The sequence below is a fragment of the Mustela erminea genome, chromosome 15, assembly GCF_009829155.1.
Source record: "Mustela erminea isolate mMusErm1 chromosome 15, mMusErm1.Pri, whole genome shotgun sequence".
Classification (NCBI taxonomy): Eukaryota; Metazoa; Chordata; class Mammalia; order Carnivora; family Mustelidae; genus Mustela; species Mustela erminea.
This window is the reverse complement of record NC_045628.1, coordinates 81,873,305-81,890,406: the sequence shown is the minus strand read 5'-3', so window position 1 is coordinate 81,890,406 and position 17,102 is coordinate 81,873,305. Positions and strand designations below refer to the sequence as shown.

At 36.7% G+C, this 17,102-nt stretch overlaps 1 protein-coding gene and 1 pseudogene across 3 annotated transcripts in view; both read left to right on the top strand.

Moving 5' to 3' along the window:
* Positions 1-16,768, top strand: part of SGCG (sarcoglycan gamma) — a 152,366-nt gene extending 135,598 nt beyond the window's left edge. For all 3 annotated transcript variants that reach the window (XM_032314596.1, XM_032314593.1, XM_032314594.1), the window contains 2 exons: positions 13,741-13,864; positions 16,017-16,768. In XM_032314596.1, coding sequence (XP_032170487.1) covers positions 13,741-13,864; positions 16,017-16,190 — 298 coding nt within the window. In that variant the 3' untranslated portion in view covers positions 16,191-16,768. The remainder of the gene's footprint in view (positions 1-13,740; positions 13,865-16,016) is intronic.
* Positions 9,683-9,883, top strand: LOC116574673 (annotated as a pseudogene).
* Positions 16,769-17,102: the final 334 nt, after the last annotated feature.

Sequence of the window (17,102 nt, the reverse complement as noted above, 5' to 3'; positions counted from 1 at the left end):
GCAAGTAAAATACTAAAGGGTGGCAAAAACCCCAGGAAAATATGCTTTAACCAAATTAGAAGAGATCCCAAATCGTGGTGGGGAAGAAAGGGGATAAAAAGAGGTTCAAAAATGAAGAAAAAAAAAAAAAGAAAAGAAAAGAAATTAAAAAAAGAAAACGAATAAGAAAAATATAAAAAAGAAAATATATATATATTGGATAAACTAGTTAAAAAACGTTAAAAAAGAAAAAGGTAAAAGTTAAAAAAAAAATTTACCAGAATGCGTGGAAAAAAACAAAAAATGAAAAAGAAAAATATTAAATTAACTGCAAGACTAAAAAAAATCACAGGGAGAAAGCCATGAGTTCCGTGCTTTGCTTTCTCCTCCTCTGGAATTCTGCTGCTCTCCTTGGTATTGAAATCGCACTCCTTGGTAGGTGAACTTGGTCTCGGCTGGATTTCTTCTTGATCTTCTGGGGGAGGGGCCTGTTGTAGTGATTCTCAAGTGTCTTTGCCCCAGGCGGAATTGCACCGCCCTTAGCAGGGCCGGGGTGAGTAATCTGCTCGGGTTTGCTTTCAGGAGCTTTTGTTCCCTGAGCGCTTTCTGTAGAGTTCCGGAGGACGGGAATACAAATGGCGGCCTCCTGGTCTCCGGCCAGTAGGAGCCAAGAGCCCAGGGCCCCACTCCTCAGTGCACCCTCAGAGAACAGCACCCAGTTACTCCCGTCTGCCTGACCTCCGGCCGTGCTCGGAGCTCACCGAGCCTGCGACCAGTTCAAGGTAACCCCGGGCTGTGAGCTCACTGTCGGCTCTGTCTCTGTAGCCAGCTTTCCTGTTCCAGTACCCGCAAGCTCTGCGACACTCAGACACCCCCGATCCTTCTGTGACCCTGCGGGACCTGAGGCCACACTGACCCCGCGTGGGCTTCGTCCCGGTTTAGCCTCTGGAGCGATGTCCCTCAGCGGAACAGACTTGTAAAAGTCCTGATTTTGTGCTCCGTTGCTCTGCCGCTTGCCAGGAGCTGGCCCCTCCCCCCAGGGTCTATCTTCCCGTCGCTTTGGATTCACTTCTCTGCCTGTCCTACCTTTCAGAAAGTGGTTGTTTTTCTGTTTCCAGAATTGCTGTTCTTCTTCTCTTCGATCTGCCGATGAATTTTCAGGTGTTTGCAATCTTTAGATAAGCTATCTAGCTGATCTCCGGCTAGCTGAAGTAGTCTCAGCCTGCTACTTCTCCGCCATCTTGACTCAGCACTCCACCTGACTCCTTTTTGAAGTAATTTGCTTCACTGTTTTAAAATAGATGGATCTCAAAATTAAAACATTTATCTTGGGGCACCTGGGTGGCTCAGTGGGTTAAGCCTCTGCCTTTGGCTCAGGTCACGATCTCCGGGTCCTGGGATAGAGCCCACATTGGGCTCTCTGCTGAGCAGGGAGCCTTCTTCCCCTTCTCTCTCTGCCTGCCTCTCTGCCTGCTTGTGATCTCTGTCTGTCTGTCAAATAAATAAAATCTTTTAAAAAAATTTATCTTATGTTGTCCCATCAGGGCATAATCTGCTGGTTATATAGCAAGCCCTTGCTAAAAAGAGAAATGGCAAAAGAGTATCCTCTTGCTTTCTAAAAGGTGATAGTAAGGGCAGGGCGGGGAGTGGGCGGTGTGTCTCATAACCTGGGTGTTACAGGCAAAGTGATTAAAAAATATTGAAATTGTAAAAAAATTCCTGGAGGAATTGTGTAAGCATGGAAGGCATGAAGTGACAAATACTGAATCTCTTCTACTGCCAGGATCTGTGCACTGTCCCATAATTTATCTCATTTAATCATCAACTCCACCTTTAAAATAAGCAACTTTATCCCCAATATATCCCCAAGATCTAGATTCCAGCATGTTATAAGCAAAGATTAAAAAGTAGCCAGGATCTATAATGAACTCCTCAAACTCAACACACGCAAAACAGGTAATCATATCAAAAAATGGGCAGAAGATATGAACAGACACTTCTCCAATCAAGACATACAAATGACTATCAGACACATGAAAAAATGTTCATCATCACTTGCCCTCAGGGAGATTCAAATTAAAACCACATTGAGATACCACCTTACACCAGTTAGAATGGCCAAAATTAACAAGACAGGAAACAGTGTGTTGGAAGGGATGTGGAGAAAGGGGAACCCTCTTCTACTGTTGGTGGGAATGCAAGTTGGTGCAGCCTCTTTGGACAACAGTGTGGAGATTCTTCAAGAAATTAAAAATAGAACTTCCCTATAACCCTGCAATTGCACTCCTGGGTATTTACCCCAAAGATACAGATGTTGTGAAAAGAAGGGCCATCTGTACCCCAATGTTTATAGCAGCAATGGCCACGGTCGCCAAACTGTGGAAAGAACCAAGATGCCCTTCAATGTATGAATGGATAAGGAAAATGTGGTCCATATACACTATGGAGTATTGTGCCTCCATCAGAAAGGACGAATACCCAACTTTTGTAGCAACATGGACGGGACTGGAAGAGATTATGCTGAGTGAAATAAGTCAAGCAGAGAGAGTCAATCATCATAAGGTTTCACTTATTTGTGGAGCATAACAAATAGTATGGAAGACATGGGGAGTTAGGAGAAGGGAGTTGGGATAAATTGGAAGGGGAGGTGAATCATGAGAGACTATGGACTCTGAAAAACAATCTGAGGGGTTTGAAGTGGCGGTGGGGTGGGAGGTTGGGCTACCAGGTGGTGGGTATTATAGAGAGCATGGATTGCATGGAGCACTGGGTGTGGTGAAAAAATAATGAATACTGTTATGCTGAAAATAAATTAATTAATATTTTTTAAAAAGTAGCCAACATTATTAAATAGATAGATGATAGATACAGAAAGAAGAAAGAGAGAAAGAAAGAAAGAAAGAAAGCAACAGATGATTCAAATTCAGATCTGACTCCAAAGTCCATGTTCGTTGGGTATATTCTCTTCTAAGTGGTCCCTTGAGTGATTTATTCTTTCCATTTACAACCAGACTCCTCTAAATGATTGTATTATATTCATATTTTCTTCTATAAATTCTTACCATAAACTGTCTTTCACTTTATATTTCTGAGTCCAGTACTATTACTATTCCTGGCCTGAATAAAGTGAGAGTGATTCTAGAATATCCTGAAAACAATGAATATGGGTTTTGTGGGGTCTAGATCATTTTGCATTTATAAACATATCTCTGAAATATACATCTTTATATAACATAAGCTTAAATTTTGATATGTGCTCAAATGATAGTCATAGAAGGATGACAATTATTTTCTTTAAGAAGAAAGGTAATTAATATGTATTTAAACTATATTTACATTTCTTACAGCAAAATCATTCACAAGGAAAGTAGGAAGTCTGATATGCTGCCTTCATTCTGACATGCTACTTTTCATTCATACGTGATATAATTCATTCATATATGATATAATTCATTCTTTTTTAGAAATTCAGCAAAAATATACTAAACATGTTTATGTACCAGAACAGTTGCTATTTCTACAGAAATAAAATGCCTGGATATAATGCCTTAATAATTTTAAAGTCTGTTAGGAATCATGCAAACAAGTTAGAACAATACAATTCTTTGTTCTGATGAAAGTCCAAAATATAGTGAGGGCATAAGCGAAAAAGCATAAAATCTTCCCAGGGTAATCTGAGATGATGTCACAGAGAAGGAAGCATTTGAATTGAAACTTAAGGAAATCAGTAAACATTAATATCACAGTATAAACTAAATCCTCTGTACCCAATGGGGATGTGGTGGCAATTAAGTTATTATTTGTAAATTTCTCAAAAGGATGCCTAGCACATAGTAAGTAATATAGGTGTGACTTCATTAGATAAATAAAGCGAAAGAACATGGGAACATTTACTCCTGTTTCGAACATTTGTAAATACTAGTTTCCTTATGAGTGAATGAATGAATGAATGAATGAGCAAATAAATATTTATAAATATATATTATATATTTATAAAAATATAAATATTTATAAATATATATTATATATTTATAAATATTGCTCAAATACTTATAAATACATCTCAGACAAGCTCATTCTTAGGTCCCAGTAACAAAGAAGAAATTCATTGTCAGAGCAGAGTAAAAGCTAAAGCCAAGATATATAAAATATCAGGAGGTCATAGAGCTTAAGGGTTAGGAATTTAGGTGTTTTTTTTTTTTTAATTTCTTTTCAGTGTACCAGAATTCATTGCTTATGCATCACACTCAGTGCTCCATGCAATACGTGCCCTCCATAATACCCACCACCAGGCTCACCCAACCTCCCACCCCCTGCTCCTTCAAAACCCTCAGATTGTTTTTCAGAGTCTATAGTCTCTCGTGGTTCGTCTCCCCCTCCAATTTCCCCCAACTCCCTTCTCCTCTCCATCTCCCTAAGTCCTCCGTGTTATTTCTTATGTTCCACAAATAAGTGAAACCATATGATAATTAACTCTCTGCTTGACTTATTTCATTCCACGTAATCTCTTCCAGTCCCGTCTATGTTGATAGAAAAGTTGGGGATTCATCCTTTCTGATGGAGGCATAATACTCTATGGAGTATATGTATATGGACCACATTTTCCTTATCCATTCGTCCACTGAAGGGCATCCTGATTCTTTCCACAGTTTGGCGATCATGGCCATTGCTGCTATGAACACTGGGGTACTGATGGCCCTTCTTTTCACTACATCTGTATCTTTGGGGTAAATACCCAGTAGTGCAATTGCAGGGTCATACGGAAGCTTTATTTTTAATTTCTTAAGGAATCTCCGCACTGTTCTCCAAAGTGGCTGCACCAACTTGCATTCCCACCAACAGTGTAAGAGGGTTCCCCTTTGAATTTCCCAAAAATTCATTCACTTTTGTTTCCCCTTTGAATTTCCCAAAATTTCATTCACTTTTGAGACATATCTTGAAAGAAGCCGCTGTGACTGATGTCAAAGAGATTACTGCCTATGTTCTTCTCTATGATTCTGATGGATTCCTGCCTCACGTTGAGGTCTTTTATCCATTTCGAGTTTATCTTTGTGTACAGTGTAAGAGAATGGTCGAGTTTTGTTCTTCTTCATATAGCTGTTCAATTTTCCCAGCACGATTTATTGAAGAGAATGTCTTTTTTCCACTGTATTTTTTTTTCCTGCTTTGTCAAAGATTATTTGACCATAGAGTTGAAGGTCCATATCTGGGCTCTCTACTCTGTTCCACAGGTCTATGTGTCTGTTTTTATGCCAGTACCGTGCTGTCTTGGTGATCACAGCTTTGTAGTAAAGCTTGAAATCAGGCAACATGATACCCCCTGCTTTGTTTTTCTTTTTCAACGTTTCCTTAGCAATTCAGGGTGTCTTCTGATTCCATACAAATTTTAGGATGGTTTGCTCCAGCTCTTTGAAAACTGCTGGTGGAATTTTGATCAGAATGGCATTGAAGGTATAGATTGCTCTAGGCAGTATAGACATTTTAACAATGTTTATTTTTTCAATCCATGAGGCTGGGATTTAATAGATTACAGGACTGTGATACCAAGGCATTGCTGTATGTGTGTGTGTGTGTGTGTGTGTGTGTGTGTGTGTGTGTGTGTGTCAGAGAGAGAGAGAAAGAGAAAGAGAGAGCACATGAAATGCCCAGACTGAGATACCTTGTAAACCCTGGTCCCCATGAAAGATGTTTGAAACAATTTGCCTAGTAGTCTAAAGATGCTGTGAACCCATCTTGGTCCATGGGTTGAGTTACCCACAAGAAATTGTGAATGATAGGCCTTTGCTTTTGGCTAAGATCAGAGGACTAAACCCATACTACCTCATTGTATAAGAGCTCAAATCTAGAAAATTAATGTTAACTACATTAAAGCCAAGCTACAGTGAAGAAATTATCCCATTACCCATGACATAAAAACACCTATGGTAAAATCCCTTGCTGAAAATGAGTTTATTGTAATAATAATAATAATATAATAATGAAAAGACAAAAAGTCAGCAGCTACTACAAGTTATCCCCTAAAACTCTAAGTAGTAGAGCAAAGTAAGAGATTTTAAAACAAACATGAATAAAATGCTCAAAGAGGACAAAAAAACTGAATATAAAGATAAGGCAAAGTCAAAATAGTATGAAAATGGCAGATTTGGAAAATAACAAAATTCAGATTCTAGAAATGAGAGATCAAGTAATGAAAATAAAATCAGTGGCAATGAGTACTTGGTTTGTTTGTTTGTTTGTTTTTAAGATTTTATTTATTCATTTGAAACAGCTACTGAAAGGGAGAGCAGGGGGAGGGGCAGAGGGAGAAGCAGACACCTGCTGAGCTGCTGGGAGCCAGAACATAGGGCTCCATCCCAGGACCCCAGGGTCATGACCTGAGCCAAAGGCAGTGGCTTAACCGACTGAGCCATCCAGGAGCCCACAGTCCTTGCTTTCCCATACCATTCTGCAATAAAAGGAATCAGGATTCTTCAGAGCAGTGGCAAATTCTAGGACTGGGGCAGTGAATGTCGAGGATAAATTTGGAGCATTTTGCAGCACGAGTGAATGAGATGTGCTCAAAAATCAAAACAGCAAGAGTACATCAAAAGGACAAGGGGCCAAATGAAAAAGTTCCCAGTCCAAAAGCTCTCAGTCAAAGCTGAACAATTTAAGCAAAAAAAATTTTAACATATTGGATCATAACGCAAAGCTGGTGGGAATCAACTCTCCATGACTTTTAGATTCCATCAAATACACTGTAAAGTGATGAGTCTTCTTTCAAAATGACAGTGTTTCTAATGTGACAGAAATGGTATCTTTTGCAAATACTTAAATTTATGTAAAACACAGTGTGAACCTAAAAATGGGTAATGGGCACCTAGTTTTTCAGACTTCTTTCAGACAGCCATGAAGAGCACTGCTCTGGGTGGCTCTTCTACCAAGTTTCACAGAGTGTTGGTTTCTGATGTGAACATACTGAACTTTGCCAAACCTGGCCAGCATACCTCCAGGTGCTTTGTGCTGATTTATAATTCCGTGAGCAGTGTGAGTCTCTTTTCTCACCTTTTACCAGCATTTCAGTGTCAGACTTTATGAACTTTTTCATGCTGATGAGTGTTATCATGTGTTATTTTACATTTCATTTCTCTGGTGACTAGGGTCGTTAAGCATCTTTCATATTTTTGTTCTGTTATTAAGGCTGCTGCTTCTGGAATTTACTCCATCTGCTCTGCTTCTTTAGTTACTTTGTAAAGCAGATTTATAGGGATTAAAATGTATATATATTCTGAATATTAGCATTTTTCCTATTAACACTTTCTACTAATTTTTAATGTTTATATACTCAAAATTATTCTTTTTTTTTTTATTATTAAATCTGGATTTTAAACCATAGTTTGAAACATTCCTTACAGAAAGAGGAAGTTGTCAGCCCCATTATTGGTCTGGCTTTCCCTTTTACATCAAGATAGATTGTAGAAGGCACCTTAAATAGGGACTCAGTCGGTTAAGCGTCTCCCTTCAGCTCAGGTCATGATCCCATGGTGTTAGGATCCAGTCCCACATTGGGCTCCCTGCTCAGCAGGGAGCCTGCTTCTCCCTCTGCATTCCTCTCTCTGTCTCTCATGAATAAATAAATAAAATCTTAAAAAAAAAAAAGATAATTGTAGATCCCTGATACATTTAGAGGTTATTCTTGTGTGAGGTATAAGGTGTAAGGTCTGCATCTAATTTTATCTTTTCCAGTCGGCCAAACAGAGGTTCCAACAATTAGATTATTAACTAGAAATTCTACCTTTGCTGCTACAATTTGAAGTACAACCTTTATCATGTATTAAATTTCCGTATCCACATGGGTCTGTTTGTATGTTTTCTGTTCTATTTGCTAGACTTTCTATTCAGGTCCCAGTACCAACCTTGTTAAACAGGATTTAGAAGATATTTTAAGGTCAAATAGGATTATTCTCTCTCTTTGTCTCTCTCTCTCTCACACACACACACACATCCACGTACCCTTGTACTGACTTTTTCAACATCTCTCTGTCAGTTCTTGTTTATTTTTCCATATGAACTTGAGTGTTAACTTGTTTAGTTCAAGAAAAAGCATATTCTTTTATTAGGATTATGTTTAATTCATAAATTAGGGCAAACTGACATCATTTATCCAAAAACATAGGGTGTTTTTCTATTCATTAAAGTCTATTTTTGTCCTTTCAGGAGAACTTAAGTTTTCTGACATATTTCTAGTTAAGTTTAACAAGAATAAGTTTAATGAGTTTACATAATTCATGTTAAGTTTATCCCTAAGCATCTCTGCTTATCTTTGTTTCAATTATAAATGAGGTTTTATCCTATCTACCGTCATAATCCTCTGACAAAGTATTGTTTTGGATATGAAAGCCACTGATTGTTGTGTATTAATTTTATTTAAAGAACCTTACTGAACTTTTTATTCTTTGAGTCCATTTTATGTTGGCGCCTTGGGATTTTTTAGGTACGCAGTCCTAGCATCTGCAAATATACTTTTACACCTTCTTTTCCAACTCTGTGTCTCCAACTGATTTATCTCACTCCCTGTCCCAGTGTCAGTAGAGCAGTTGAGAAACAAGTGGAGGTAGTATGCATCCTTGCTTTTTCCCAGCCTGAAGGGAAATGCAATTGGTGTTCCTCTATTAAGTAAGATGATGTGAATGTATATTTTATAAAAAAGAACAAATAAATAAATATCAGTTTCTATTTTGTATTGAATGGCTGTTAAATTTTCTCAAAGGTTCATTAGCATTTATGATGATATTTATATTTATATATCCTTTAGGTGTATTAATACAGTGTATTATGTTAATGGATTTTCTAATACTGGAACAATTTTGCACTCATTGAATGAATTTTCCTTGGTCACAGTATGTTCTTTCCTTACAATGATGTTCAATTCTACCTGCTAATATTTTATTTAGAATCTTCATACTTCTATACATAAATGATATTGGTCTGCAGCTTTCATTTTGGTGTGCTGTTTTTTGTAAAGTTTAGGTAATGATGTTATTCATGCTTCAGTGAATAGGAAGATTAGGAGGATTTCCTAAATTAGGAGGATTTCCTTCATTATCAATGTTCTGGAATAATTTTTGGACAGTTGGATGCTCTGATCTCTAAAGGTTTCATGGAATTCTCTGTGAAATCATATGGGTCTGAGGAATTTTTAAAAAATAATTCCTTAAGAGTGTAATTCTTCTTTTATGGAAATTTGTCTTTTTAAACCTGTACATTTAATAAGGGTCAATTTTGACCACCTGTATTTCTCTAGGAAATTAATAATTTTATCTAGTTGTGTAACGGTCTGAAAGTGGTATCTTGGGAATTTAATTCATTGATTAAAAAAAATCAGTGTCTACAAATGCACAATTAACGAATGAATTATTGATTTATCTCAGCTTGCATAAACACATTTCTTGCCCCAAATGTTTATTTTTCATTTATCACAGGTTACCGTCTTGAATATACTTAAACAAGGAAAGCAATTTGTGCCTCATGGTAACTGACAGTTTATGATATGGCTGGTTTTCCTTAATTCTAGCAGTTCCAAAAAAAAAAAAAGAAAAATCATAAAATATCAAAGCAAAACAGTACATTTAGTCAATTCACCAAGCAAAAGCATTTGGAAGCATTGAAAGTTTCATCCACTAACAAAAACTAAAAGGGCTGCCTTGGCTGTCTGCATCAACAGATCGCTTCTCGGCCCTTTGGCTAAGATCAAGTGTAGTATCTGCATCAACAGAGTGTGCAGCTGTTGATCTCAGGGTTGTAAATTCAATCCCCACATTGGGTGTAGAGATTACTTAAAAAATAAAATCTAAAAAAAAAAGTTTCATCCAATAACAGAATAATGAAAATAAATGCTTAAGGACTTAGGTTTATTGGACGCTAGTGCTTGAGCATTAGTGAAGGGAGTGAACTCTTTCAAAAACACTTTCCTTTTTCATATTTAGGTCTTTAAGCCAACCAGATTTGCTTTCTCATGTGGGGTGTATCACTATGTTTCAATTGTTTTGCTAGGGGTTAAATTTCTGGATTTGCGATTTAATCCCCTACAGTAAAGTTTCTAACTTTTAATAGGTGAATTTAACTAATTATATCTATTAAGATCACTGATTTATTATACATATTTCTGTGGTATTATGTTTTATATACTGTGCTTTTTCTTTTTCTTTTTTTTGTAGTCATTGTTGTTTCTGACCTTTGGTTGGATTATTAAACTTCTTATTCTCCCTGCCATATTTCCCTCCAGTGGTTCTGGTTACATTCTTGTAATGATTACCCTTTGTATTTTATATGCATGGAGATAAATTAACACTTTCTAATTAAGTTTGTCATTGTCATTCTCTTCTCAAAGTATAGCAAATGATTTAGAAAGTTATTCCCTTCCAAACTTCACTTTGCATGTTTTTTCAACTTTGCTTTTATTCATCTCTCTGATTATGTCTTTTAGGCAATACAGATTTAGCTTTTCTCACATACTGTGTTGATCCTTTTTCTAATGTCCATCACTGCTTCCACCAAAATACTCATTTCTTCTGGTTTTAGTTTCTATAAGTATTTTCTTTAGTGACGATCTGCACTGACAGAAACTTTTCCTTCTGGGCCTGAAATGTCTAGTCCTTTCATAGTTGAATGATGGCTAAGTTGGGATATATTTCTAGACTGACAATTTTATATCAGCATTATTAAGATATTATTCATTACTATTGGGTCTTTGGTAAGTAAGCAATTTGTTTTCATTCTGAATACTTTTAAGATTTTCTCATAATCTTACTGTTCTGCAGTCTTACCAGAAAGCATTTGGGTACTGGATATGTCTTAATTTGTACTTGGGCATTGGTGTACCTATTCAGTTTTAGGAACTCATGTTATTTTTCAGTTCTGGAAAATGATTAAACATTACCTCTTCATATCTGTGTCTTCTCATTCTCTAGAGTATCGGCATTCTTCACTTGTGGTCTGTGGATCCGCTGGGTGTCCAAGAACAGAATTTAGTGGGTTAATGATTTTGAATGTGAAAAAGAAATCCTTCATTTTCACTGATCTCTGATTGAAATTTAGCATTCCTTCAACAAGCCACAATGGTATTAGTAGTTTCTTTGACTTTCTCATTTGTAGAAGGTAGATATCACATAAAGGTTAGAGCAAGTATCTCAAAACACATTACATCTGTTCTTCAGGGCTTTGAAATTACATTAGTTGTAAGCCCTCTGGCCAGATCTTATTTAATTACTAAATAAGCTCTTAAATTGCTGTATCACCCATTTAAGTAATTTTTACATTTGTATTTATTTTTTTTTTTACATTTGTATTCAAAAGTCATTTGTTTCCTTTGAAATTCTGTGCTTTATTTTATGCCTTTAAAAACATTAAACATTTTATGCCTTTAAAAACATTAAACACTTGTCATTCCTCTGCTTACATCCTTTAAGTCACTTGAATGTTAGATTCCTAAGGGCAGAAAGTTGGTCTGCCTTGTTTGCTACTGTTTTTCTATAAATCTAGAAGAGCACATAATAGGGGTCTAATAAATAAGGATTAAATGACTAAATACATTATTCCCCACACTTTTAGATCAAAGACCAACACAGTTAACATAATTTAGTGGTTAGCATTGCCTATCAGTGGACATAATCTATTCCTTGCATGATTTGGCCAGTGCTACCTCTAGACCAGCTTTTTTTTTTTATCAATTTTGTATTTATGCTTCCTGGTCTCTTATCCTATGTACAAAATGTAGGCTTAATGTAAGCCTGAAAGAGCTTAAAATCAAAACATTATCCATAAATTTCAGTAATTTTTCCCCTTTGTTTGAATGGCACTAACTTGACATGAACAATAAATATACAATCATACATGCTTGACTAGTTATATTCTCTAAATTCAAAAGTGAATATGAGCGAAGGTATATTATACCGTATGTGCATGTTTGGTATATTTCTGGGTCACTGTTAAAAATTTTTTGTTCCTCATATAAGTGATGAGTAAGCATTTATATATTCACATATTTGATGAAAGGGTTGGATATCCAAGTAGCAAAATAAAATATAAAAAAAGAGAAAAAACTGAGTTGTTTTATGTCTGACTTCTCTTCAGTGTGTTCATGGAAATGTATACTTCAGAGCATTCTAATCACAGCCTTTTTTGGTAGAATGTGTCCCAAGTTGTGCTGAATTGAGATATTTCATCTTCAAGGCTAGAAACAATGAAAAGGGGAAGAAATTTGCTATTCCAGAAGCACCATATTATAATATGGTTAAAAACTAGTAGTTGGCCCTGTTGAAGTCATTTTGTTGTTCGGTAACTAATCTTTGATACAAACTCACCTTCACTAAGATCTTTAAAATCACAAATGGATTGCCTGAAATGGACCAGACCTTGGTAAGCTGCTACATGTCTTCCTCCCCCTCCTTTTCTTCCCCATCTCCTCCCCCTTTTTTCTATCAATCCAGGCAGGAAAAATATAGACAACTAACAGACATCAAGTAGCAAAATGGGCAGGCAGTCAGCAGACCAAATCATCGAGATGTATTCAAGCGTTTCCCCATAACCTAAGCTTAACATAATTTGACCAGTAAATTCTATAAATGTCTCTGTTTCCTTGTACTCAAAGTAAACATAAATTTCAAAATGTGTAACAGATCAAATTTTACATATTGGGATGTACATAAAAAAATGAAACTGTTTTCTGTGACAAGCAGTGGTAGACAAAAACTTGCCAATTAAATGCAGCAATTCCTCTGAGCTAAACATTTACAGAATAAATATTCAGTCAGTTCAAATGCAAATTAATGACCCAAGGAGCCTCTTTCCTCTGGAGCCACTCCCCTTTCTCTCTCTCACCACTGCCTACTCTAATCTTACTCTGCTGTGAGAGGATTACAGACTGTTTTGTATCGTGTTCCACTTCTCATTGATCTTTAAACATTTCAATCAAATCATCCTTTCAGGTTGTTGAGTTGGGTTAGGTTGGGTTGAGTTGAGTCAGGTTGGGTTTGAGGCTCTAAAAAATCTTTCAAATGATCGTGTCGTGCCACCTGGTGGAAATTTAGTATTTTTCAGGCAGAACCAAATGGAATTTCTCATATACTCCTAGTTCTCTAAGTTTGATTTAATCACAGGGAGATTCTGATGAATTATGCAAAAACAAAGCCAGCTGAGGCAGTCTCCATTCTGTATCCCAACCCTATCAGTTCAGTATTTTCCCAAAAGAAATCTTCACATCTGCCCTCTAATCCTCCTAAATTAAAAAAAAAAAAAAAAAATTAACAAATAAATGCAAACAAAACCTAGAGACTAACCTTACATTCCATTTTATGAGAGGTAGTCAATGAATGTCTTACCTAGAAGTTTGTCTTTTTCCCAGACAGGTTTGTGTTTTCAGTAAAAAGATAGTTCTACAAAGTTATTTAGAAAAGTTATTTAGCAGTTTCTTCTGGTGTGATATGCAGAGTGCTTAAACCTGCCATCTGAAACTACCATGTGGGGGATATAGCTGTGTAATGTTTTTATATGTTTTTAGAGTATAGTAATGTTGTAGACTCATATTGATGGGAAGTTAATTTCTTTACTGCACATTATTTCTGGATTTCTTGGTAAAGAATGTACACTCTATTAGCATTCAAGAATGACATCATGATACTATATTAATTGTATTTTGTATGCAAAGCCATTCAATGAGGGATTCCTTGGGTGGCTTTTTTTTTTTAAATACTATTTTTTTGTTGTTTCTTTCCCTCATTTCAGATTAGAATCCCCCACACGGAGTCTAAGCATGGATGCCCCAAAGGGTGTTCATATTAAAGCTCATGCTGGGAAAATTGAGGCTCTTTCTCAAATGGATATCATTTTTCAAAGTAGTGATGGAATGGTGAGTTTGGTGTATGAAACTCCTGTTGTATGTCCTGATGACTTTCAGAGCAGACAGAAACTATCAATTCTTCCATACCTACTGATCCAACTACTCTCAATGGGGTGGGGTCACTGGGCGTTACCTGTAAATTACAACCATGAACCGTTGTTGCCTTTCACGCTATGCTTGCTCACATCAAATTATGTTTAAATAAAAATTAAATATGAAAAATTAGAGCTTTAAAAGTCAGCCTCAATAAAGATAAAATCTGGAACTTCAAGTCCAGAAATAAAACATCACTGGTACAAGCCAAAGCCATAATGAGGCAGTAGAGCCCTCTCTACTTCACACTGCTTGCTCTAATACTAGATCGATTTATTACCTGAGTTCAGGAACATTAACAGGCCTCTCCAGACCTGGACCTATCTTCTCATTTGTCAGTAGGAAAAATAAGATTTGCTTAACTATGTCACAGGGCAGTGAGAAAACAATGTGGTAATATGGCTGGCAACATTTTGAAATTATTATATTGATTTGCTACTAAGAGAAAGGTATGGTTGAGGCAGCAAATGGAGGCCATGAGAGGCAGCTCATGAGTGTGGACAGGACCTGTCCATTAGCAGGCTGCTAGTAGAATGTAAAAGACATCCAGTGAAGCCCTTTCAAGTTGTAATTTAAGAAGTTATGGTGTCAAGAGCAGATAAATGCAAAAATGGAAGTCAAGCATTTTGGATCTCATTACTAAATTATAATGTCACTTCATACTTAGAATATATTACCTATTACCTTGAAAAAAATACTAATTTTAGTTTTGAAATAGTCTCACTTGTTTCCACAAATAAGGTGCCATTTTTATAGTAGCACATAGTCTGACTCTTAAGTTAATGTCCCTTATTACTGGGAGATAGTTCAAAGTGAGGGGATATATTCCCATAAAGATAACGCAAGTGATCAAGGAAGGGGTATGTAGACTGCCAGTGACTAGAGTTTGCTAGAAGAGCAAGAAAATAAATAAATAAATAAATAACAACTAGAAAACATATTCACTGATTAACCATAAGAAACGAGAGCAGAGAAGCCAACAAGGAAAAGCTAAACGCACATTAATGAAAACCAGGTAGCCACAGAACAAAAAGCACTGGACAATAGCATAGGTAGGTTCTGTATTTTAAAAAAAATACAGTACACATTTAATTTCATTTACTCTGGCGGTGTCCCAGACCTCAAGGTAAAGCTTTGCTTCTGATATTGTTCCACCCGCTGCTGCCCATGGCAGTGGTCAGTCTTCCAAGAGGGCATACAGACTGCAAGCATCGGGTTATGAAAAAAGTGGAGTTCATGGATGAGAGGAAGTGTCCAACATTGTTTGCAAGGAAAAACATTATGCCCGCCCATGACATGCTTTAATTCCTTCTAATAAGTAAATGCCCCGGTATGGGTAAGATTGGGCTACTCAGTGGGACGGTTCCTTGTTCCCGAAAAGATTTCCCAACCTCAACTCATGGCCATCTGTTTACATTTCAATGTAACTAAGTTGTCATGGGAACAAAAATCCCAATAGCTTTCATTTAATTTTAGTTGGCTCTGGTCTGTGTATCTACTGCTTTTTCCAAATCTAAGAGAAGGCAGCTGACTTTCAAATAACATTTTAGAAGTTAGGGAAATGGTTGGTAGCTAATAGGGTAAAGTTAGTAGCCTCTCACAGGAAAACAAAACCAGCAGAAACTTCAACATTCGGAGGTAAAAATTATTTAGATGAATTTATTTCTGAGGCCTATATTTTATCCTAATGGAGGTAGAGAAGGTGATTTAGCATAAAGTCAAAATAGGTCACAAGACATATGTGAATTAACAAAACTTTTTTTTTTTTTCAGATAATTCTGAAAGGTATTTTTAGTATAGCATCATAAATCTTCCTACCTCAACTAGCACAATGGGTTTAAAAATAAAAAAGACTTCTCTTCAGTTTAGAGAAGGAGTTATGAAGCCCCTGCCTGAATGGAAAACAGAAATAGGCTTTAAAAGAGCCTGATAATATCTTGAGTCAGGTGCCTGTTTCATTTTCTTTGCAAAGAAGAAACTAATCTGTTTGGAGCATTTTGAGATAGGAGTTTCAGGCTATCGTGTTGATTCTCCTTTACCACTTCATCTCTTGTTTTCTCCCAAACAGCTTGTGCTTGATGCTGAAACTGTGTGTTTACCCAAGTTGGTTCAGGGGACTCAGGGTGCCGCCGGCAACTCACAAAGACTGTATGAAATCTGTGTGTGTCCGGATGGGAAGCTTTACCTGTCTGTGGCTGGCGCAGGTACCACGTGCCATGAAAACAGTCACATCTGTCTCTAAAGCCCCTGAGTTGTCCACGGAGCACCTGCCTCATTTCAGTGAGCTTTATAGATGCTGACCTCAAGCCTTCACACCAAGAAACTTGACTTCTGGTGGATGGTGGATGGAAAGCAGGAGGGCACGCTTTCAAAAGGAACTCAGAAAAATGTACCAGTGAGGGTGTTCTGATGAAAATACATGATCTCAGAGTGGTATGTGCATATTAGACACAAAAGTCTGGCAATAACCAAAAAAAAAGTCTTTATTCCGCTAGGTTTATTTTCATCAGCACCATTGTGACTTTTTCTTTTTTGTGGATAATCAATCTACAATGAAATATTTAATTGCTCTGTGGAATTAATTTATGCTGTTCAACTGTGAATAAAAGTAATAAAAACTCCCCATAAAAGTAACATTCGTCAATACTAAAATGCCCCCAAAGTTCCATGTGCTGTTCCCACTGTACCACCCAAACCCACAAGTTCTCTCATTTTAATGCAGTGTGTGTCAGGTTTCACAAGAAATCATCAGGTTTTGAGGGGACTTGAGTTGATCTGATTTTCAATATGTAATCAAAGGAATAAATTATATAAAATCAATCATGTTTTCTTTATATATATAGTCATAAGCAATAAAAACCAACCTACATTTTTCATAAACTTCAGTTTGTCTTCCTTCCTTTAATCCCTATGACAGCGGTTTGAGGTAATATTTTCCCCCAAGTTAATTGGTAATTAAAAAAAGGTTCAGCTTGGACAAGTCAGAAGGTCATGCAGCAGCTAGTGGAACTAAACTGAAATGTGATCCTACATATGAACAGCTGTTTTCGTTTCGAAAATCTCTGGTATGTTGTCTCATTCCATCCAAACACCAACCTGCGTGATAACTATGTAGATGGGGTGATATTCTTTGACAAGTGAAGAAACCAAAGTC